This window comes from Rhea americana, unplaced genomic scaffold, assembly GCF_003343005.1.
Source record: "Rhea americana isolate MKP2758 unplaced genomic scaffold, rheAme1 scaffold_43, whole genome shotgun sequence".
In the NCBI taxonomy this organism is placed as follows: Eukaryota; Metazoa; Chordata; class Aves; order Rheiformes; family Rheidae; genus Rhea; species Rhea americana.
Window position 1 is genome coordinate 5,203,529 of NW_028186568.1, and position 25,717 is coordinate 5,229,245.

At 40.1% G+C, this 25,717-nt stretch overlaps 1 protein-coding gene across 1 annotated transcript in view; it reads left to right on the forward strand.

Moving 5' to 3' along the window:
* Nucleotides 1-1,593: 1,593 nt before the first annotated feature.
* The window catches only part of DACT2 (dishevelled binding antagonist of beta catenin 2), a 37,826-nt gene continuing 13,702 nt past the window's right edge, over nucleotides 1,594-25,717 (forward strand). Inside the window, exon 1 of the mRNA XM_085315423.1 lies at nucleotides 1,594-1,698. Within this exon, the coding sequence (XP_085171549.1) occupies nucleotides 1,594-1,698 (105 nt within the window). The remainder of the gene's footprint in view (nucleotides 1,699-25,717) is intronic.

Sequence of the window (25,717 nt, forward strand, 5' to 3'; positions counted from 1 at the left end):
CAGGAATGCTGAGTGCACAGAGTGTTTATTTGCTTCACTGGAACTCACAGAGTGTCAGTGCAGTTCTCATGAGTGCCTCGTGAATGACAGGATTTTGGCAAGGCTGGTACTACCTTATGACATTTTGCAAAATCTTGTCTGATCAGCTGCTTGTCCACTATCTGTAATTTGGACTTGGAGSAGACACCAAGGCTGGAGACTGCAGGAAAGAAGAGAGAGAATAGGGGCAGTGAAGTAACTTCTTAATAAAAGTTTTGTTATCGATAAAGATGACTATGCTAATTTCTAGGGTATATCATCATCTTTCTCATCAAAGACTGAAAACTATTCAGACAGAAGGTCAGTAGTCTGGAACTAACTTTCAATGAACTGACTCCTTTATTTGATGCATATAAACAAACTTCACTTTCAGCTGGAACTACTCACAAAGATAAAGTCACTTACAGCCCTGAGTATCTGGATGACACTAGACAGCTAAACTATTTTGTGTGTTTTACCAGTTTGGGCCAATGTAATCAATTTACATGAGTGAGTCAGACTTTGGACATGGCAGGCAAGGCAAGGAGAAGAAAGGAAAGGACGGCCTAAATGTTAAGTCTTTTCTGCCTTTCTAATCATCAAATCTTCAATGCTAGAAAGGACTAAAGGATATGATCAACAGGTCTGATGCCCTGCTCAAGACAAGCCATAGAATTCCATCCAGTAGTTCTTGTATCCTTTATAATTTATGTTTCAGTCCCATATGCTATACACATCCCTCATCATGAACATGCAGATTATCATCATGTGAACTTTGAAGGGAACTGCACTCGAATGGCAGGGGAGGGGTTCCTGCAAAAGCCTAAATGGTTCTTCATCATCCAACTCTCCATAAGTTTCAACAGAGACATTTGTCCTTTTGAAAACTGTCTTGCTAATTCGCAGTTATTCTGAATTATTTTGGCCACTAGTACCTTTCTTTGGCAGTTTGACACTAATTCAAAGGAGAGCAGTGTAATTTAYGGAAGTTTCAGAAAACAAATTATTTACAATTAAAGACAAAGCTTTTCTTAGATTGCTAATTATACAGAAAAATAGCTTAATAACTAACCGTCCTATAGAAAGAGGAGCATCATTTGTTAAAAAARATAGTTGCAAATATCTATATCAATTTAAAATAGACGTACAACTTGGTGTGATTCTTGAACTCAGAGGTAGGTAGATAACCAGGATAAAGATGGATTCCAAAAACCTCTTTGAAGGAATTTCTTTGAAGAGGGGAACAGAGATCCACATGTTCAGTTGAAATCTGTCTTTCAAAACATTTTTCATGAGAGTTGAATAGCATCCTGTAGCACAGAAAACACAAAAGCAGCACGATCCTTTTCATCGTCCCGTGACTGGCTGTATAGGAAAAGCATCATAAAATAAACTAGGATGTGAATTTAAAATATTTTAGCTGCTATGCATGAGCACTTCATGGATACTCTTATTCTTCTCATACTGTACATCTAGACCTTACAAACCAGTGCCACACAGAGCTAAGGGTCCTAATTAACTAGCAGCAACATAAGCATGTGAGCAGGTGCATGAAATGAGTTGCACAAGAGCAGCATGTCGGTGGAGAGAGACTCTTGGTTCTTGGAAACATCAAAATATAGTTGGCTACGTGATGCCACGTTGTACAGTAAAGACATACCCCAGAGTGTCCTTCTGCAAGTTAGTAAGAGTAAACTGAGTAGAGCTGCAGACGTACTCACAGGCTACATCCCCATGCAGAGAAGCCCTGTGTAATAAATCTAAATTTCTGGGGCCTTCTCTTTTGCTGACAGGATACTTTAGTTCCATTCCTGCCCTTCCAACATGGATTTTTGCAAACTAGACTCTGATCCACTGACCTAAACAAGACTTTGTTAATGACACACAAACAAACAAGAAACAGATCTAGCTTTCACATTTTTTTTTTTTTTGTGCAGTAAGACGGGGTGTTGTTGAATGATGTATTTCAGAATTTTTTTAATCCATTAAAAATCTATCTATTGAATCCATTGCTTTGCAATATAATGGTAAATTGTGTAAACACATTCGTCTGATAAAYACAAGGAAACAAATACAGAAACTACTTGCAATGCCTGGAATTATTTATACTTTTTGTTGCTCTTGCTTTCTCTTCAGTTCTTCTTGATTGGCAGTTTCCCCAGAATTTATTTACCACGTATCAATATTTTGCCTGCTATCATTTGACTCATTCCACCAAGCAACATTCATTGTATTTATTCCAAGACAATGACTAAGCGAATGGCAGTGAATCTTTCCAATTTACTTTATTTTAACCATGTATAACAAAAGAGGAGCAATACTGATTGTAATAAGCTGGAACATCCCTGGATCTCCCAGTTCAAGATGTGAATATTCTGACTTTTCTTCATCACATTCCATTTTTTCACCTCTTCATTTTTCTTTGCACCTAGTATAACTAATCTTACAATATCTGGAAGATCCAATTATTCTGTGAAACAGAAAAGAAATAGCTTTAAAAATAACACCAAGCAACTGCAAAACCTTGTGCTAAACTTTTTGAAGAAGAATATCCGAAGATAAAATAAAAATGTCTGGCATTTTTCTAATAAAATGATTTATGAAAAAAAAAMCAAAACAAAAACAATGGAGAATTAGAAATGCAGAACTAGTAAAAAGCAAAAAGAGAAGAATTATCTTGGATATTATTGCCCAGCGCAGATAATTCCAATCATTCTCAAAACTAAACCAATATTCAAGCAAATAGAAAACCTAGTTTCATTTATATCATAAGTCTATAATTTTTAGTTTCCCTTAATATTTTTAAAGAGCAAATGTCAAAGTTTGGAGAAGTAGTCAAATGAGTTGTTATGCAGGCCATAATTTCTTTCCAGTAATGTGGGAAGTAAAACCTAAATGAGGTTTAGWGATAACACTTTGTTGAAAGGTATCTTCAGGGCTAAAACAGATTTTGAATTTTCCAAGGAAATAGCTTTCATTAGGAAACAACAACTCCTTGAGACCAAAACTTTTCTTGGAAAGCTTTCTTTCTTTAGAAAACTCTCTCTYTAGAATGGGAAAAAGAAAAATAGAAACAACATCTCTGCTAGTGACTCAGCAATACAGGTACTCCATAAAGACCTAGAAATACAAGCTCAAGCCTCAGTGTTGCTGAATCAGGTCAGGGGATTGAACCTTTCCCTCCCAGAAGACGAGACCACCAGGCCTGGACTGATTTCAGCTTGAGTAGCTCTCAAGTTAAACCCACACTGGCTGCACAAAGATGAGTACAATGTGCTAAAACACCAGGCAGGGAACAGTAATGAAAATATAGTATGACTGCATTCAGAGGATGCTGTCAAGAGCACAACATGGTTTATGCTTTTGTTACTAACACAAGCTAAGGCTTGGCTACCTCATCTAGCTAGCAAAAGCAGGCCAGTATATGCCACAGGCACAACTGTATGATACCTTGAAACTCAATCGAGGCCAACCAATTGGCCACTGCTGTAAAAATTGTGTCCCAACTTAAAAGACACTTTGCATCAATACAATCTGTTTGTATAAAGACAATCAATATAAGAGGATGCTGTTCTTCGCCTATGAACATGAAACACAGTCATTCATAGCAAAGCTCCAGAGGACTCACACTTTTCAACATAAATAACTTTTCTAGAGCTCAATTTATGGATGTCTGGGAGGAGGGAAAGAACTGTGAGAAGATCTGCTCTGTAAATAGTTGGCTTCATTTATAGCAGAATGGGAAAAGATACTTACGTGTTACTCAAAAAAATTCAGGAATCTTCCTGCAAGCAAATTCAATTTTGAATTAAGTTTACTTTGAAAATTATTATTCTATATTTTAGAATTATCTATATTTAATAGCATTAATAAATACTATATTATTATTTATTTAAAGTAATATTGATTTAAGTCTGATGTCTGATTTTGTTCAAAGTTGCTTACAGGTCATATCATTTTTTTTTTTCCATAAGATGTTACAAACAACTTGACAGATTGGTGAATTGGAAGAAAAAAGTAAATGGAAACTAAATGTCAACAGCACTAGAATACTTTTTGAATCTTTGCAATGGATTCAATTCATGCTGAAATTTACAGATTGGCCATTTATTCTACCTGTGTCTGCTGAAAGTTTCTTACTGTTGTGCAGCATAACTACAAGTTAGCTCCTGACAAGAGCACACGTCCTTCTTACGTATCAATGAACTTCCTAGTAATGAACTTATCACATTGTACTGAACATGTACAAGGATGAARTTTTGCATTATTGCATTGATCCCTCTGTATAACAGAGCATATGACTCCACAGCTATTTTCAGAGTTAGAACAGATGTTTGCTTTGGTGTAGCATTTTGTAGAAGACGGTAAGACATTAAAGTAACCAAATTTTTCATTATTATTTCTACTTTGGTATCTATCATCTCATTCTTCCGAATTTTTGGGTTGCCCTGGCTGACATTACATTACTGTATCCACTGCTGCTGCCTCCAGTGCCTCTCTCCACTTTTAGGCAAGTCTTTGAGACTCATGAAAGGTAGGATTTTCAATGCAGGAAGAACAATTTTTAAAAATAATCAAAACAAAAATGAACACAATAAGACAGATTACCACAGTGATATGCTCACATGTCCCACTGTCTCACATGGGGATTATGGTACAAGCTGTCATTCAGAAATTGCCTCTCAGAGCTCTAAGACTGACTTATAACTGCATCAGCCCTCAACTCCTATCCTTTATGTCTCAGAGCTGTTGTTATATTTTAGCCTGGAATACAAAACTAGGATTTTTTTAAAAGCTTCACATATGGACACCARCCAAGTATGTGGGGGACTGTTACTTTAACATTCAGATGTGCATTGTGCTTTTTAGCATATACTGGTTTTTTTTTCTTGTTTTTTTTTTTTTCCTTTTTTTTTTTTTTTATGATCAGCACACACCCAGTATTTCCTCTGCAGATAGTAATGGGAAAAGCCCTAAAACAACTGGTATGAGTTACTTCATTTGTTGATCATTTTGGAAGACACTTAGTTCTCATGCCAAGAGGTATAGCACTAGAGCATGAATCTCAAAGAGCAGCTTCCGGCAACAGAATCTAATAAATGTAGAACATGAGAAGTAAGATTTATGAAAAGTACAAAGAAATTAGGTGAGAAACTCCTGTCGAAAATCAGAGCATAACATCTGTGCATCTCCCATTTTATGGCATACATAAACTTCCCTGCTTATGTAGACATTGTGTAATTAGAGTTGTTTTGTATTAATATTACTATGTTAGAATAACCTATTCCTTTCCTAACTTCTTTAGGCGTACAAATTCATATTCACAGCATTATACCACCAGAACTTTTTTTTTCCCCCCATGGAGAGAGAAACGTAGAAAGGTATGTCTGATAGGCTGGCTGGCTCTTGTGTTTTGTTTCGTAACTTGATATCCTTCCAGTTTTATGTCACACTGGATAATCCAGATTTTAACCTTTGTTAATACCTGAAGTCTTGAAAGAAGAGGGGTCTTATGAGGAAGATAAACATTAATGTTTGTGCTGTTACCTAACAAACTGTGCAAGTAAAGGTTTAACGTTCATTTTAGTATTGCATTAACATAAAGTAAGCAGCAATATTTGAAAACTTCGCTTTGCTACTTGAAATGTCAGGGAGACCGTATTTCTACCAGTACTTCAAAAGGTGAAAAACGCTCCTCACTCTAGCCAGATAACCACTTTATTTTGATGTTACCACCTTCTATACTTGTGTGTGCTTCTCCTAACAATTGCTTTTAATGGGGAGAATCATGCCCTCCCGTTCATAATCACTACAGGAAAAGCCCATTATGTGCAAACTGACAATTGTGATACAGAAGAATTTTATTCAGAAGTGATCAATGGAAGTACTGGTTCACAGCTTTTTGATCACCTGTGCGTGTGTTAGAGACACCTGTCAAAGAGAGTGATGAATGCATCTCTCAGGTTAATTTATAAGTGTCTTAATCACTTTATTTCAAAACTGCATGTGACTCTATTGCACCATATCTAAAATTACTCATACATGGGGCAGGACTGTGCTTTCTAAAAGGAAAACCAACAAGGCAGGACTGGTGGTGACTGAGGAGAAAAACACTGGGGAATCTTTTTAAGCATACCTCTGCAGAGCAGATCACAGTGTGCAATGGACCACAGTGCAGATAAGCTGTACCCATGGTGAGTTAAACCTTTAAATCCACAATGCTAAATGCACTAGTGTATGAGTCCACATGCAGGTGTATAGAAGCAGAATAACTATGCCATGAATACAGTCCCCCAGCTCAGGTCTGACTGCATTTACAGCCTTCTTCATTTTCTCCCAAACCTGCTACTCCTGGAGACAGGCTTTACCAGCACTCCCTGTTCCTCTCCCATCTTCTACAGAAAGCATTTCCACAGTGAACCTAGTCCCTCCAGTATTCAAAAGTCTTGGATTTCTTTTAAAGTCTAAAATGAACAATGAAGTAATCAGGCTGAGCACCTACATTGCCTGCAGAACTTTTTCACCCTTACTTGGGTCAAGACCAACAACTTGCTGTGAACTGAACAGCAAGCAGCTGTCACCTAACTCTAATTTTATTTTGCCAAGGTGCAATTTTCTGGATTTTTTTTCTGGACTTCACGATGCTGACTTTAACTTCTCTCCCTCTTTACTTGGCAGTTCTGTGCCAGTGGTTGAAAGGTAATACTAGGTGATTCTCTGAAAATAAATGTACTTGTAATTAACTTTTCTATCTGTTTCCCAGTTTATAAGTATAGCATACAGCTAACTGTTGTTTACTAAGAGCCAGATTATTCATGTCTCCTTCTTAATTGTTTCAGAAAAACTAGAGGCAAGCTCTACTAAAAAATAGTATACTTCCAATTAAAAAAATAGAAAATGAGATATTTTATGTCCACTGAGATCACATATTGCATGAAGATATAGAAGCCAATTTATGCTTTGAGTATTAACTTTCTTCCCCCCCCCCCTTTTTTGCTATTTTTCCTCTGTTGTACATCAACTGTGAGTTAAAGATAACCCATATTGCTCAAGATGCTATCCGAACACACACGTGCACACACACACACACAATTTCATTGTACATACTTATTAGTACTAACTTAGCAGAAGATAAGGTTCTTTCTTTTTTTCTTCTATTTCATTTCATTTAAAATAGTCCCTGATCATTTTATAACGCTTTCACTTGAAGCACAGAAAAATGACATATTGACCAGATTTGGGATATTCTGCTAATAATACTTCATCACTCCTGACTTCAAATGATATTAAAGCTTTGAAAATTTCTGGATGCTTACCACAGCAAGATACAAAAACTCCTGATAGGAAAACACCAGCTTCTTTCAAGGACAGATTCTGACAGCAGCTATAACCTTGTCCAGCATCTCAGTGAACTTCGTGTTGGTAGCCACCTTTTCCTGCATGAGTCCTACATGCAAACAGTAATATAATGCAATGCTTACACTACTTGTTTCTCAGTAATTAAGTAAAAAACTTCTCTTGTATATTTATAAAGATAATGGTGATAAACTAAGGACAATTCTGAGAACTTGCAACAAATTCAAATGATTTYGACCTCTGCAGCAGGAGTACTGGAAGTGACACAACTCCTATCCTTGTACTGTTTGCACTGCGGCTATGCAAACAGCTGTCTATGACTGCTGAGCAATGGATCTATCTTGCCCAAGGGAAAGGAGTAACCCACTTTGTAAATGGGAGAACCAAAGGGCAGATTTATCAACTCAAGTATGGATGGTCCTGCACAAAAATTTTGGACACGGTCTGTTGTGTTTGCACGCCATCATGCTGTACCAGGTGGATGCATCAGCATCAGTTAGCGCTAGTTATTTTTTCCACAGTACTCCTCTACTCACTGTAAATGAGGCTGGAATCCAGCCATGCTACTCTGTGGATACTGTAGCTAGAAAAATCTAGATAGCAGTGCTGTCCTACAGCCACAAAATCMAGAAGGTTAGTTTGCTTCCAGGTGGGCTAGAAAGAAACTACCTGCATTTTATTGGAAGTTAGTTGAAGCCAATGCATTGTTAGAAAATATTTCCATTGAAAAMGTTGTTGGTTTTCAATGAATACTCTTTTATCAGATAATCTCTGACTGTTTCTAGCAGTTACCGAACTCCCCCATCCATGTACCACCCAGGTACCAGCTCCTTCAAGGCATTTGCCACACCTGTGCCCAGCTCAGCATATCCAAGATCCTTGAAGCCTGTTTTCCCATCCCCAGCTACAATACAGTCCTGATGCACAGACAGTCTAGTACACTCTACAATGCCTGTAATCTCACTGCCACCCACCTGAAGAGGCACCTACCCTTTAGTGTGCATGCAAAAATCACTAGCACACCTAGTTCTCTACCAGGATCCCTCCTTCCTTTGTAGGAAGCATATTTTCTGGGTCTTTCAAGTATCTGTTCCCATGTCTTATGTCCATGTCTGCTCCCTACTTTGGCTGAAATTTGACCACTCTACAGTCTCAGCAGGTGCCTCTTCTTGGAGCTCTTTATYTGTCCCAGAGGTGCTGCCTGATCCTGGTTTTATAAAATTTCTAACCTACCAGATGTTTTCTCTCCTCCTTGTCCCACCAAGATGTCCAGGCAGATAGGTAGCACTTTTAGGAGTATCCAATTTCCACCATTTAGCACCAACCCTATCTGCCTTCTCCCCCCTCCATCACCTTCCGCCCCCTTTACACTATACAACAGCTGCTCCCCTGCACTTCATGGAGAGCCTCCTGCCCCAAAGCAGCATCTTATGGAGCTGTTGCCAGTCCCTCAATTGGAGCACAGGACTGATTGCAGAGCATGGAGAAGAAAATGATAGGTTCAATTGAATTTGGGGAAAGTGTTTCAACCTCCTGCAGAAAGCTGCTAAAACTCTTTGCTTTTTTTTTTCCCCCTCTCCCAGCCAGCCAGTGGTGAGAGACCATTTAGAGAGCTTGGTGATCCTTTCAGAAGTCATACAKGTAAGGCCGTGGAGATGGCAGTAGCCATGGAAACAGCTACAGAGATGTGAGGGTAAATAAATAACACCCCTAGCTTGATGCCCTTAAGCTGTCTGTTACTTCTGCACTGCATGGTAATTTATTGGTTATTCTGGAAGTACTGATATTTTTCATTCTAAATCTTTTCTGAAGGTTTGGTTTCATCTCAGGGCAGACTGCAAAAAGTCCAAACTTAAAGGATGCTATAGCTAAAAAAAAAAAACAAAAAACAAAAAAAACACACATTGGATAAAAATAAAGGTCTAAGTGGAAGTGTAATATCTGTAAATCACACTGTAATTGAAATACTTTAGCAGATAGTATTTACACATAATCCATTTTAAAGTCACTATGAGTAGCATCAATATCAGTTTATTTCTTTCATTTTCTCCCAGACATGATCCTAGTTGGATTTTGAACAAGAAAACTGGGATACACATATTAAGATCCTTTTGCTTTTATTATGCTAAACCTAAAATCACTCAGAGCCTTATTTTAAACCTGAATGAAAACCTTGGACATAGTCTTACATATTTGCGCCATCTACTGTCTTCCACAGATCTTAGCATTCAACTTCAACTTTTCGACTGCTGCTGAACACTGATTAGATATTCATAGAAATATCTACTGTAATTGTATGATCTTGTTCCTGAGAGGTAACAGTCAGCTCAGAACCCCAACTCACATTTTTTTACATCTTTTTTCATACTGTTGATAGAAGGACTATTATATGACAATCTGACCAACTGCAAACGGGTCATAGACTATTCAGGATTTCTCTGAATTATTTCTCGTCTTTTAGTAAAACCCTTCCATATGATTAAAAACATTTCCAATGCTTACTTACCCCACCTTAAAACAAGTATGTCTTATTTTTAATGACTTTTGTACCCAAAATARTATACTGTTCTTATCCGAGATGCAAAGGGGCTTTTATGAAGCCAGCACAACAAAAAGATAACATTGTCTTTCCACAAGGACRGCCTACAAAGTAGTGAATGCATTCCCAGACTACTACTTCGAACTGAAACAATATACAATTAAACRCCTTCTTCAGAACTGAAAAAGGACCACTGTGTCTAAAAATTTAAGTCTCCAGCTGCTGGATACCAATTCTTTGTGAGATAAAGGCTCCTTGGCTAAAGGCTCAAGGTGTTCAGCTGAAAGCCCCTTCTGAGCACAATCAATTTACAGAGAAAGGAMGCTTGAGGCTACCAAAAACATTATATTTACATATTTGCTAGCTTAATAATCTTCCTAGACACTGGATGTTGGGTTAAGGTGAAGTGGCCATAATGGTAACTAATCTACATTTAAAAAAATACAGCCCATTCATTGTCTAAGATGACCAAATGCTTTCCCAATCTGTATTAAAAGGTTGGGGATAGTTAACTGTTTACAGAAAACTAGTTTATGTTCAGCTTGTGTTTTTTGGTGGGAACATAAAAAAAAATCAAGGGAAAAAGCACTTTACATTTCTGCTACTCAAGTTTCATTAAAAAAAAAAAGTCAGCCCTTAGAACAGCGATAGGAAAGAGAGCAAAAGTGCATCTAGCTGAAATGCATTTCTGACAATAACTAATACTGGATTCTGAGGGAAAAAAAAAATACACGAAATAGTGCAGCCAAACAGTGATCCTTTCCTTGTTTACACTCCTGTTTTCCAAAACTCAGCAGTTTAGAGTTCATGAGGGGCACTCCAGCTACATTTAACAGCTACCAGTGGGCCAATTCTTCATGCATTTTTCTAATTCTCYATTGTCTAACTATCTGCATTTTTGTCCCCACAGCACCCTGTAGCAAAGAGCCCCACAATTTGGTTGTGTACCGGAGGAAAAGGACTTTTTTGTACTGCTTCTCTAATATCACAAGCCCGACAAAATTTCAATCACCTTATGAGGACTTCTAGGGAAAAAAGTAGATAGAAACCCAACTTCCTAATGTACAAACCCATAAGSAAAATAATCCTCTGAAAATAATATGTATGCCTTTTACAGATCTCTTCTAAAAAGACAAAAACTCATTTCTTAGTCTTGTTAGGTAACCTTTATCATGAATTTGCAAGTCTAAATGTGTTACAGGAGCATGTGGTATTCCAATAATATATGTACCTTAAATGTACATACAATTATTACAGTACTATATATTTTTACAGTAAACATTTACAACTAACTTAAAGCTCTACCACCTTTATGCTGCTGGTAGGTGCARGATGATAAAGAAAGTGAAGATTACAGGAGGAACGTGCTACTAAGCAGGGCRTGACTAAAGAGATCTCACCAAAGCTATGCTCTCCCTATGCTCACCACATGCTGCTCAGCTTTCTTAAGGATGAAACCAWTGTGAATATTTATTCTCACAATTTAACTGCTTGTAGATGTCATTTTGCTTCAGGTATCTGTGCTAGAGCTGAAAACTTGCCGCAAACCATATGCAATAATGTTTTTTAGGCACTGACACTTTTAAGCGTTATTTACACAACCTGTTAACTGCATTTTATATACTAATATATACACACATAGGTATACATAGATATGTCTATAGGTATAATATAGCTAATAGATTTTTCCTTTTAATTTTGCAGTTCTGAAAATGTTCTAACCGAAATATCATTCATTAGCTATTGTTCAATGCTCATTTCTTCAAATAAAAATCAGTCAGTCTAGGGCAAGGAGGTAAACTGCTATTTCCTCCCCAAAAATAGCTCAAATAGTTCCAAATCTCTTCTTGATATTGTTATCCTTATTTGGGATTACACATTTTAAATGCCAGGCTCCTACACTTGAACACAACACATGAAGCATTTCTCTTGCAACACTAGTTGATGCMAAATTTCCTTTAAAATGTGCCTAAAAGACAACTCATACAACATATGTAAATGTATTTTCATCATAGTGAGATTGGACAGACCTCTGAGCTACAWTTTTTACAGTTCAAAACAGTGATGCCATGACACAGCATTAGCTGAAAATATCCGAAGAGTAATCTTTTCTCCAAAACAAACCGTTTTGTAGAAACATGTCAATTTTGATAAAAGCAGTTATATCTGAAAAGATTTCATCACAGGAAATTCAAAAGAGAGTATTTGGGATTTACTTCTTTCTTGAATATTGCCCAGACTTTCTCATTTCATCTTGTTTACCTTCACTAATATTTAATTAACCTAACATATTATGTGACGTATTTTACATTTTTACAGGCAACTTAATTCTGCCACTTCATATCTTTAGACTACTTGACTTACCAGATTTATAGGTTGAAGCTGTAAATAGAGTACTATACTTTAGTTTTATATAGTCTATTTATCTTTTTGCCCAGATTGAATTTACCTTGCCAATTATACATCAAGCGATATGGCCAACTATTACTTTTTGTCCACTTAACTCTCCACAGGCAWGATGCAGTCTGGTACTGTGCCATTAGATGTCACCCTGGACCATGCAAAAGAAGATCAAACTCATGAACCAGCAGCCTTCAATCAGTAGATGTTAATCACAGTTTTACAATATGAGATACATCTTCCAAGACTGCACCATTCCTGTGTATGTTCTCTAGTATTTATGTCTTATCCACCATCTTCGCGTTCCTCTGTGGCAGCCAGCTGTGCCAACACAACAGCACACACGCACAAAGCTGACACTGAAGAAAGTGGGTCAAGCCTTACCTGGCAAAAAACTTGGTGCTGTGCTCCTGTTGTTTCAGGAAAAATTTCTAGGGYCAGTAGTTTTCAGTTATACGGAGGTAAAGAACCTTGAAAAACCACAACTCTGGGGTGCCACTGAGAGGGCAATGTTTAGCCTGAAATCTGAGCTTAGAGCAAACAGTCGGGCAAATTGAAATGAGGTGTGTGGGGGATTGGATCTGAAGCCAGCTGACTAATTGCTCTATTTCTTGCATTGTTTCCCACAGCTTCTGCTTCCTTTAGACTTCTTTGTTTTGTTTGTTTGAGGTTTTTTTTGTTTGTTTGTTTGCTTGCTTTTTGTTTTTCTCCTGAGTTGTTTCCAGTGAAGAAGTTCATCAGTTTGTTGTGACTCCCTCAGGGGAAGGGACTGTAACTTTGATCTGGAGGAGGGGGTGCAGCGAAAAGGTGAGGCTCTCCCACTTCCAAGGAGTGGCTTCTGCCCACACGGAAATCCCCAGAGCACACGCTCACTTCTGGTGGCAGCAGGATCAGAGGCTTGCTGCTCTTACCAGGATTAATGTATTCCCAATTCTCTTGTCTAGGGCATCATGGTGTTTTGTCCATAAAATGAAGGATTAGCAAGAAGGAGGAGACCTGTCACATCAAAACAGGACAAATTAAAACAGTCTCCAGATTTCCTGCAGGCATGACCATATTAGAGACAACAGTGGAGTCTCTGGCTCATCCTGGAATTCTGGCCAAAGGTGAAAGGCCTGCTCATGATGAGGCTCTTGCCCATGGCCATGTGATTTCCGCTAACCCTAAGCAGTTCACAAACAGTTCTAGGTGGGGCATCTTTGAAGTACTTTGTCATCTAATCACATTTTTGTCCTTTCAGGCAGACCACCCGATGTGTCTCAGCACGATAGAGTTTGATTCATTTAAAAGAAAATGAAATAGAGGATTATAAAAAGCTATAGGTCRTTAAAGGTTCTGCTATCTGACAGCAGAGGCATTGTAACCTCTAAGAAACCATGCTATATACACATACATACACACACACAGAGATGGAAAGCCAAAAGAACAAGAGAATCTAGGTGTAAACCTCAAGAGTCATATAAGTAAAATTCACTCTGAATCCAAGTGAGAAGGGCTCTGCATAATATTGCCAAGTTGAGAGCTCATATACTAGAAATGACAGCTTTCTTTAGAGGGAGAACTTAGCCCAGAACCCAGCATTACCTAAGGAAGCCGCTCTTCTCATTCCTCCACCAACAATGGGCACTCAGAGACTCAGAGTGTGACATGCGCATGTCAGCACAACCATGTGATGAACACTGTCTTCTTTTAAGGGGCTCCCAAAGTGCCTGGGATAGACAAAATGACAAATCTCAAGTCAAACAGCAAGGATGCAGCAGAGCTGAGAAAAACASCAAAATATTCCAAGTGTAGTCTGGTGTCTGAATACTGACCTGCACTTCCCCCAATATCCAGAATCAGTGGAGAGTGTTCTATGGGACAGGAGCAATGCTGTAGCATTTCAAACTGAGGTGGTTCATTTTCCAGAGGGATATCTGCTGACTTTTGACTTCTGATTGTCAACACATGGGGCAAGCTGCTGTTCTACATGCTGGAAGGATGGCTGAAGGAGCTGTATTGTGACTTTTCTCCAGAAAACCTGCTGTGTGATTCAGCTGGAGTCCTTGAAGTCTCTAAGGGATTGTCTGGGACAGCTGTCCTCTCAGCCTCCAAAATAGCAAAGGTCGTGTCTCACTCTTYGTCCCAACTGAGCCACCTTCACCTTTTCAGCAATGTCAGAAGGAGCAAGGAGGATTTCTTCCTCCACTATATCCTAGCCAGTCTCATTTTCTTACCTCATTTTCTGATACTCATCCAGGAACAAAACAGAACCTGATCCCAAATCTCTTCCATCTTCTATACATTTTACCATACATGATGGGAGATCAGACACCATCAATCATTTCAACAGTGCTTCCAGAGCACTATACAGACAAAAAGCTTTCTCCTTCTATTTTAATCTGATGTCCTGGGAGGGGTGGTTTATTTCGTGTCCTAATCGGGATGGGTCTGAAATGGAATATACTGATTAGCAAAAAGAAAGCAGAGTCAACCTGCCCAAATTTTCTCTAGGAAGAACTTCACAGGATTTACACAAGAATTTACTTGTAGGCCAGCAGACTTGAGCATCTAATTTAAAACATCCTGTTCTGTGAAGATGAAATATTTCTTTGGGTGCCCACGCATGTAGAGATGCCTTGTTTTTTTGTGACTGTTTCCGYGCTAGTCCTTAATCTGTATTGCAGCTGGTACACCAGTGTTATTTTACAGGCATTAAAAACATCCAGCAGAGTGGCTGCTAGCTAAGGTTTCAGACTCCTGATGACAGATGGCAGATGTTCTTCATAGTAACAATGAGGAAAGCAGCTGCCTCTGTTTTGGGGGAGGGAGCGGAGAAAACTTGATCCACATTGATGCTTGGATGGGGGGTTGGTTTTAGCTATTTTGGCATATCCAGTAAGGTCCAAAAAGCACAAATGTCTCTCTTATGATCAGAAGAGGAAAGCAAAATGTCAGCYTTGCAGCTAGCATGGATCTGGGCACTAACCTCACTACCTTTGCAAAACAAATTCTGGATAGGGATTTCTGCATCAGGACCACGTTCCTGCTCTGCCAGGAAAAAATAGCTTTCAAAAGACTTTGTCTCTGTACAGAASAAAGAAAACATATCATTTCTGTACAGAAGAAGAATCTAGGAAGAAGCAATAGAAACTACTTGATGGGTAATTTCAGTTCAGTAAAGGCAGAAAGAATAGTCTGTGCTACTTCATCCTACTTCACTCTAGAGCTGCTGCAGGAAGCACAAATGCAAGACAGTGATGGTGTTTCTGAAGTAGTCTCACATGATGCATCCAGGGGTGTCTCCATCATAGCACAGAGCCACAAGCTAGCCCCAGAATTGCAAACAACATAGTGGCAGCACTGCAGTGGCACTGAGGCACAAATGAGCTCCAGGACACCACCACACTGACCACACTCGCACTGTCCTGTGAGGCCCTGAGAGGAGTGTTTCAGCATGTACATGGCACTCGCAGCTCACTCCAAATCTCTAATGTGTCACAGTGCTCTCACGGTCAGTGAGAACAGAAATCTTGATAGTCTCTTCTGAGAATGAGAAACACCATATCTGAGAGAAGAGCAAACACATGCAGATAAGAGAAGGACAAGCCATTAAATCAAAAAACAACCTGAATAACTTTTGGAGGTTGACATAATCCTTTAAGTGACTTCCTGTTTCCTGTGTTTCTCTCCACATCATTCAAGGTTCCTGATGGTGTTGATTTTTTTATATAAATCTTCTTAATATCTAGCTGTGAAAACAGTTTCATATAGAAGCTGCATATTCTACCCCCTTCTCAGGCTTCAGATTTAATTAACACATTAGGATATGCAATCAAGCAAAGTTTTGACTAAGATCAAGAAATGCCTACCTATTACTGACCTAAAAATCATGCTGACAGGGCCGTACTCTTTCTGGTTCTCACGCAGATGCATTCAGCAGTAACTGAGTACCTGGGCATCATGCTCTATGATATTATATACATACAACAATTACAGAATCCTCCAAGTGGAGGGTAAATGTCCCCCTAAAAGTTTGCCAGCTCTTTGGCACAGGCATGTCAGAGAACACAGGTGTCTACAAACACCTAGGCATGATTATCTCAGTTGGTGGAAGAGCTGAACAATTCCAGTGATCATGCTGCTCCCACTCCCAATGCCAGCATATCTGTCACACTGAAAACATGCTATCAGCCATAGGAGACTGAAAGACAGGCTATAATTGCTAGGATATTTTTTGAGCTGGACTCAACTATGCTGAAAAGTGAGAGCTCAGTAGTTTTAATAGGCAGATAATTTACATATAGGGAGTATTGATACTGTATATCAGTATACAACCTCTGCAGTCCCACTAGCAGAGGAACTAGAGATCAGCTATGCGTCTGCCATTCTTCTCCCCCAACATGTTTCATTGCTGAGCACACAGCCACCACCTCAGACTGCCTCAACTTTTCCATTTGTTTTTCACAATTCACTAATTACTTACAGCTGCCCCCGATCACCATCACCCTGCTTCAAAGACGGATGATGGATTAAGCAGACCTTGCATGCAAATGGCAAAACATGCAAGATGCTGATTTTGAGTACAGATATGTAACTGGAATTTTACAAACCTGCCGATGTTACATGACACGTTGAAAATGTTAAAAATACAGTTGAAAATACAGTTTCTCACTAGAAACATCACCTCCCTGCCAGCACTGCTCTTCTTCTAGTGAAGAGAGCTGCAATATGCCTAAGAGCAAAGAACCAGTGTCTGTAAAGTAACTTGGTTTTATTCATTATCTGATTTATTTAAACTTTATAGGAAAGGAAGAAGTGAAAAAACAATAAATATATTTATTTTAGTTTGCCACTGCTCTTTTAAATATGAAAAGGAAGCAAAATCTTGTTGATAGGAAAAGTTTGCCATAATGTTACTACACTGACATACTCAGCAATATTGTGGTGGTGTGATGTGCACCAGCAACTTTTGCCAGTTTACAGTGCTGAAGCAATCTATGCTGTGGTTTTACCACTGGCCTAGCTACAGGCCTTAAATGTCAGTTTGGAAAATGAAGACACAACTGAATCTCTGTGATAAATTCTTACAGGGTAGAATCAGCAAGAAACATGCTCCTCAAAGCATGTTTTGAATAGGGGGTCTGTCTCTTATAAATAGAGGTAAAGCAAAGCTTGAAGCCCAGGATACAGGTTTCCATATACTTTTGTCCTATCCAAACGAAAGGATTTAACATTATTGGAATGATACAAGGAATGATAACACGATTTCTCCCATCTCAGTTGCTGCTGACATTGATATGCTTTTCTTATGATTTTCTAATAGAAATTAGGTAAGTGAGAACATTTCCTTGTGACCATAGTGAACAGTATGACTCTTATGCACCATCATATAAATCGTATTAGCTCACAAAACTTACAAAAATATTCATACTGACTATTCAGGTCAGTGGAGCAAATTAGATTTGTCTCATTCTATCTTGCTAGAAAAGAGATGATGTTTCAAGCACGTTCAGTAAAATCCACAGTCCTCACAAGTCAGTAGGTTTGCTTTTTGTTTTCCAGTGAAAGAACCACAAAAGAACAGACCTATGAGCACTCAGCAAGCTGAGAGTGCATTATCTGACTATGTTCAGTCAATAAAAGGTACATTACCATGCCATCCTCTGCGTTGCGGTCTAACCCTCACTACCCGCACAGATCTCAACCTCAAATAAATAAGAACATCAGCTAGATCAGCATGATGTAAAACTGGAAGAGGAATTCGTCTTTCTTTCCATGCTCCTCCTAGAGATCCTTGAACTAAGGAAACTATTTTTACTGCAAAACTTTTCCTTCTGAATGGCCTGATCCAGAACGTGCAGAAGTATTTGGGAAGATTGATTTCAGTGGGTCTTTAGGTTTCCATTTAGCAAGATATTAGAGCACGTGCCTAACTTTAAGCACAAAAGTAGTGCTATTGACTTCAGTGGGAACATTTACCTATTCAGAAGAGCTAGGTACATACTTAAACAACTTGCTGAATAGGAGCCTTGGGGCTTTCTAGGCTTTCTAGCCAGATGTCTTGGCAATTTTTGCCATACATTGCTATAATGGGACCCAGCTTTCTTTCTTTTTTTTTTTTTTTTTTTTTTTTGTTCTGGCATCCAGCTTTATTCTCATTGGAAAAATAACCTGCAATTGTTTTGCAATAACTAAACTTTGCATTTCATCCATCCTGAAAAAGGGAGTGTCCTTCCTTTATAAGCCTTTATAAGACCTGAGAGTTAGTCAGTAGGATCCTGTAGCAGGGCAGAAAGATACTTTAAACTTCAGAACTGCACACTGACACTGATTTTTTCTTGTTGGAAACATTTCTTCAAAGAAGTAAGCTCATGCATAGCAGGTTTTGTTCCATATTTCAGAGAAGTACAAGATTTCCAAAATAGAAAGATCATAGAGAGTTCCACTCCCCCCCCCAAAAAAAAAAAAAAAAAAAAAAAAAGAGGAGGGAGGGAGGGAAGAGGTAGAGCTCTGTGCTGATGCTAGTTCAAAATTTGATATGAAGCATCAGATGTGAAATAGTAAGTAATAGAATGAAAAATAATTATATCAGCTTGAGCTTACTGTATATATAACAGCAGAAAATTGGGATTCCAAAATCCTTTAGAAGATGGTTTTGCAATCCAGAAGGATCATCCGAGATCAGACCCTGGAATGAGGGACTGCAAGCTACTTGGAGTAATGTGGCACACCAACAGAAAAGATGGCAGCTTGGATATGTAAGCATGATCAGCTCTACTGAAAAGCTGCTGAAGGGTAATGGGAAGAAATGAAGTAAAGGGAAAGCAATAATGAAGAGCAAGGACTGGACTGGGAGAAGTGTCTGGAACTGTACTGCAGTGCTCTAATAGYTGGCATTCTCATTTTAACAGTAATGATCAGGAAGAGCGCTTTAAACAATATTCTAAAGAAATCTCCAGATGATATAAAACTGCAAAGTATTATGAATGCTAATGAGGGCAGAGAAATATTGCTGGGGCCTACAGAAAGCAGGAATGCAGGAAGCAAATGAGGTTCTTCAAGGAAAAAATACAAGCTGTAATGGACTAGGGGGGAACTCTGGAAAGGAGGAAGAGGATATTAGGGACCAGCTGCAGAACTGATTAGTAGTCTGTTCTGAATTTTCAACAGGTTGCCAACAAGGGAGACCAATATGCTGTGGTGAAAAATAAGGTGTACCTAATGGGGAAAAACAATCATTATTTTCCTTGGCTTGTGATGTAACAGCATGAGGCAGATTGTATCCTGCCCTTGTGTGCCTGACTTCAAGCAAGTACTGACCTGCAAACCGCTCTTAGCAGGAGCTGAGATGACCTAGGGCAGTCAGCACCGAGAACACTCCAGCACAGGCTACGAGCCATGTCAGAGGAGGGCTAATGCCAGTAAAACTGGCACAGCCCACAGGGACGCCAGAATGACAGTGCTTACATTTCCTACTTCACCAGTGCCCATGCCCAAGCAGCTATGCTGCCTCTTTCCACCAAAACAGAGATCAAGTTTGGAAGTAGTTTGCAAGGGTCACTGCCTCTCTTAACAGTAAGTCATGGATAGCCCTTCTTCAGGGACTGCCCTACCCCTGGCTCTGGGGTGCAGCCTTCTGTCCCTGCTCTGTTGCTTCCCATTACACTTCTCTGTCCCACCACAGAAGCACCCAGCATTCACATTTGGCATCTCATTCTGAGAGAAACCACAGTAAAATTTTCCTTTACTTCTAAAAAGCCTTATGCCAATATTGTGTTCAGTCACATGAAAAGGCAGAAGTGCAGCAACTCTCTAAGTGCTGGCCCCAGGCYGACTACTTGCCACACATACTTCCCAGGGACCTCTGGTTCGAATATGTTATAAACTTCAGAGGTCAGTTGATCTCTTAGWGCTTCACTGTATTCCCAGTTACATGAAGATGGCAATGCTTTCAAATCCTTGGTGAGAAGCCATTATATCCACACAAAGCAGTATCACTTTTTTTCCTGGTTTCCATTCTCCATTACATCCCCATATATCYCGTTCTCTCTGACTACTGCTTCCCTTAACCCTGCTTTCTGGCTTAGCTCTCAGGTTGCTGTTTCCAGGCTCACCATGGCTGTTGTATGTCACTCTACCTACCTACCTGGATTTCTGGTTTCTCCCCRACTTCTCCATTTTCCTGGATATCCTGTGCTTCTTGGGTCTCCACCTGCACAACTGTCAGTCATGTTCTCTCCTATTTCACCTTTTATCCACATATTTACAAATGGGAAGACATCTTTAAGTGTTCCAAAATAAAGGCTTTTAGACACAGAGATTTCAGTTGGAGGATACAAATGGGAAACGGACAAGAATGAACACATTCATGCTGAATTTCTGACAGTCCTGAGCAAAGCTTTCTTCTGCCTCCATTCCCTGCTACCCCTACAGTTGTGCTGGAAGTTTCACAAGAGAATCAAACTGCAACTCCGAGAAAAATCAACAGAAATAATCACAAAAACAGATGGACATTGCTTAATCCCTAGTATCTGAAGGCAGGATTTTACTCTTGTTTTCAGAAGATTCCTCTTTCTAAAGATCACCATCAACTCAAATCTGGTTTTTGAGCAGAAGCAGTATCTGTCAACTGCAATCTCACTCCTCATTCCCTATCCACACAATGTAAGCTACAGTTCAAAAAGTCATACTTTTTTCAATTCAAATTAAATTCTCTGAACTCTGACAAGAGACCATCTCACTACTTCTTCTTTTTTTTTTTTTTTTTTTTTTTTTTCCAATTGAAGAAAATAATCCTGGAAACATGGAGACATAACCTTTAGGAAGAATGTTTCCAAAGGCAGCTGCTGTGCTAGTCAGACAAAATGCCTGGACAACAGCAACTGACTTACAGTCAAGGACATGCAGTACTGTGCATTCCCTGACAAACATCGCTAACACAGAACTGAGACTATCCAATGTGGGCGACATAAGGGTTTAATCTACTTTCAGGATATTCTTAGTGGTTGAACTTAACGTTTTTGAAAAACAGCAAAAAGGCCCCTTTCCGCATTCCAGCTTTACTTTGTACCTCTAAGCTGCACCTCAATCCTTCTTCATAAAAGGATGTGCTTAGTACATGCCTTCCTGGGCATATAATGAGCAAGAGTGAAAGGCACAAGAACTGCACTTCAACTTATCTGTAGTAGGATAATGCCTTGTGTTAGGCTTGGCTCACACCACATTTCACCAGTCTGCATCCTCTAAATAACACCATATATGACTGCTAAATATTAACAGCTCAGGAGATTCCCCTGGCTGTACCTCTGCATGAGACCTTCAGCGGGACTGATGCCAGGAGGCTCGTAGAGCTTGTAGAGCTTGTAGAGCAGCACAGCGTAGTCAATAGAAAAGCAGGGTGGCAAAGTGAGGAAACTGGTGCAGTCACTGAGTCACCATGGTGCCAAGAGATGATCCTAGACAAACAGAATGGGATGGGATTCTTCCACTACTTGTGCTACACATGCTAATGTCAGTGTAGGCTAGAGACATGGCTAAAAATAAACATATGCTGAAGACAATAGCCTATGCAGAGAGATYCAGTCTCACTAAAAAAAACACTGAATGATTTTCACAACAAAATACAAGCAAACACTGGAAACAAACTGCAGTTTAGTTAAAGTTGTCTGGTATTCCAGTGTATTTGTGTACTCTGGACTTCTTCCAAAGCAAACACTGATTTTCTTCTCCCCCCCCCCCCTTTTTTTTTTTTTTTTTTGTAAATACATCTGGAAGTCAATACAAATTGTCCTACCATTAACATTAGTCCCATACAAACTGGCTAATACACACCCATAAAACAGAGAGCAAAGTCATTTTTTGTGGTCAAAAGAATAATTTGGCTTCACTTTCAAGTCCTACCACAGATTTCCTGTGTGATCCTGCACAAAAGAGTTAACCTCTTTAAGCATCTCCATCTGCAAAACAGCATAAATAACACCTGCCTTCTTCCCAACAGTTTATGAGGTTTTGAGGGCATGTCTATACCACAGGTGCAGGCACACCCAAGCTGGCTCCATGTGAGGACTACTAATTGTGTTCCTCGTTTTTCTAAGGAATCAAATTAAAATACCCAGGATTCAATTTAGCAAAGTGCTGAGTGCTCAGAACTGCAGCTGAAGTCAAAGGGAATTCTGCTTGGAACAATAAACCAGATACATATTAACTACATAATACTAAGTACTCTGAAAAATAAGCCAAAAACATCTCCAATGGGCACCCAAAATGAGTGAGCACCTCTGTGCCTCAGGTATCCAACTGGAAAACAAAAATAACAATCTTACACGCTTTGGGATGTTGTAAAGATGTTATTCAATCGTACTGTCAGACACTTAGAAGCTAGAATACTAAGTATCATTTAAAAAAAAGATGTAAGGAAATTAATAATTCTGTCTTCAGTGCACAGTGTGAATGGCTTGCAGTAATTAAGACCTGTGGCTGGAGCTTGAGGACAGAAGATGGTAAACAGCTGCTCACTGAGCACGCACCTTTTGTTCAACATCCTGAATAAAGGATAGATCACTGGAACAATTGTATGCAATCACATCGTATAAATCAGAGCCCAAAATAAGGTTATGTAGACAACTTCTGTTATTTCCTACTGTTTGGCTGTCTGTTTTTACAACCATATCATTCCTTTAACACAGCTTTTTCTTAAAATTACATGATCTCAGGATCCACAGATAGAAAACATGAGTCTGATTCCAACTGACTCCTTTGTAAATCAAGAATAATGCATTCAAAATCAATGGAATTAAACTAACACAAGTAAGTTGAATGTTTTGGTCCTGAAAAACACAAGTTACATTTCAGCACTTGGCTTCAGTGTACTATAGCTACACAAAAAAATGGGATATTAGCTTTAGTGTACTCTCATTTTCTTTATATCATTCTTAAAGTCTAATGAAAGCTTACTGAACATGAACAGCAAATATCCTTCTATGTCAGTCATTAAGAACAGTGAAAGTTTTATAATTCCCCAGTAAGAAGCTTCCACCTTTATCACTACTACTCTTCTTCTTAATCTCATAGTTCTAAATTTGAGGGGGTTCACACCTTTTACTCTCTCCCCTAGAAATAGGATAGCACAAGCTATTTGTGGAGTTATCTGAAAAGATTAAGTGACATGTACAAAGCTTCTGTGGAAGAAAGTAATCAGTACAATGCAGAGGATAATAAGGAAGCTGCTTAGGCTAAAGATACTGCTGTGATATAGCCCATTAGGGATTTAATGTAAGAAAAGATAGAAAGATGAAAGAAAAAGAAGAACAAAGAGCAAGGGGGAACAGTTCCTTGTAAAGGAAAGAGGGAAAGAAATAAAGAAAGATATACGACCTTACATTATCTAATTCTTCTAGAAGTGTATACTAACTGGCATTTGTACCACTGAGTTGTATCTGGTCATGTTAGAACATCGTTTGAATAAAATACAGAACTGTGCTGTACGTCTGTTTTAACAAGTGCCAAGCCAAGTGCTTTTCAGAAATGCTTCAGCTCCTCATACCTGCAATGGCATTTTGCAAGATTCTTGACACATGCTAGACACTGCCTGTTGTTTGCCACCCTCCACCCCAGAGGTGACAGTATTTCATGTTGTCTTTTCTCAGCACCTTCAAGAGCATCTGTTTTGAAGTTGGTTTCTCTTTCTACTGTGCAGATGAAAAGTCTGGGTGTTGTAAGGCTAAGGTACTGCTCTGTACAGAGGAGTTTGGTGAGACAGAGAGCGAAAGCAAGAAGAGCACAGGTATATTCATTAATGAGAGAGGGGAAAAAATGCCTTAGATGACATTGTTCATACCATGTTTCACACACACTCCAACTAAGCACCGTAGAGTTGTGACCACCCCTGCAATTTCTTCCACAACTGGAAACACATGTGAATGCCTTATCAGAATAGGATCACTGGCCCATTCTGATGTAGTCCTACTTTGTTTGGCAAATACCATTCTCAAATCTTTAAGCTCCATGAAAACTATGGAAAACAACATGGTGAAAGCAAGGCTTGGTCCCACTGACACTCAAAAAATAATGTGCTGCACAGGGCTTAGGGAGCAAACACGAGAGTAATTGGGCTTTCAGTGGGAGCTGGGCTTTGACATTACACTAGTGTRTCTGACAGTGCCACAGCTAGGAGACTGCTACAGAAAAAGCGAGGCTGGCAGCAGTCTGAGAGGGGGAAATGCCCACCCACATGTGGTACTGAAAGAAGTATACTTGAAGGGCAGATGACTGGCTCCCACTGAGCTAACTCCTGTATTCCAGCCCAAAGTCAAGTGGCATTCAAATTAAAGGACGCTAGCTTTTAAGGATATGCCACAAGGCAAGGAGGACAGATGGGGTATATACGTGTTCACTGCTTCACGGAACATCATACACCCTTTGTGAAACTATTTCAATCCCTTTGAATGCAGCACATAGTGATCTCAGGAGAAAGAGATCTGTGGGCAGATGCAGATGCTGCAAATGCTTATTTCAGCGTGGGCAGCAGAAAAATCATTTCCTGCGGTGCTTCTCAGTTATGTCCACTGTGTTCTAATATCAGGGCTTCTTCTCCTCCTCCTCTCCATAATATGGACATATATTGGCTTTTGCTATCTGCTGCAAAGCTTGCTGTCCATTTGAAGTCTTAATGATAGGCATTTCTTGGTAGCAACAGCACCTTGGTCCTGGATTTTCACAATGAGCTGTGTTTTCAGACCCTGTTTAAGCCTAAACCCATCAAATGGCCTCTCACGGGCCGAGGCACACACTGAACTCACAAAATAGGTGTCTGCTGTGCTTCCAAGGTGACAAGGAGCAACTTAGTACCACAACTGTGCGCTTGTGTGACTTCATGACGCAGTTGGGTTGGTTTCCTGACGCCGGGGAGAGGAGAGCCCATCTTGYGCGGGTGCCTGACAGACTGAAAAGACTAGCAAAGCGAGGGAGGGGTGAGGTGAGGGCACACGCTCACCGCCCCCTTTTCCCGGGGAAATCCCCCCGCCAGGCGAGCTCAGGGCAGGCGCCACGGTGGGCTGGCGTGTTTCGGGAGGGCGAAGGCCCCGCAGCCCTCGGCCGCCAGCCCTCAGCGAGGGCTCCCGCCGCGGGGCGCASACACGGGCCCGCGGCCCTGCGGGGGGAAGGGCGCCCCGCGGCGGCCGGGGGCGGGGGCCGCAGCGGGGGCTGCCCCGCGGCGGCGAGGGAGGGAGGGAGCGGCCGGGCACTGGCTCCTTGCCGCGCGTATCCACCCCGAGAGGTGGCCCCGGAGCCGCAGCCCTCGTCGCTTCCCACCCTCCCCCTTCCCCACCTCTCCTCCAAAACCGCAGCGGCCGCGCCGCACTCGCTGCGCTGCCAGCCGCGGAGCCGGGCGGGCGGCCCTCGCCGCAGGCACGGCGCGGGGCGGGC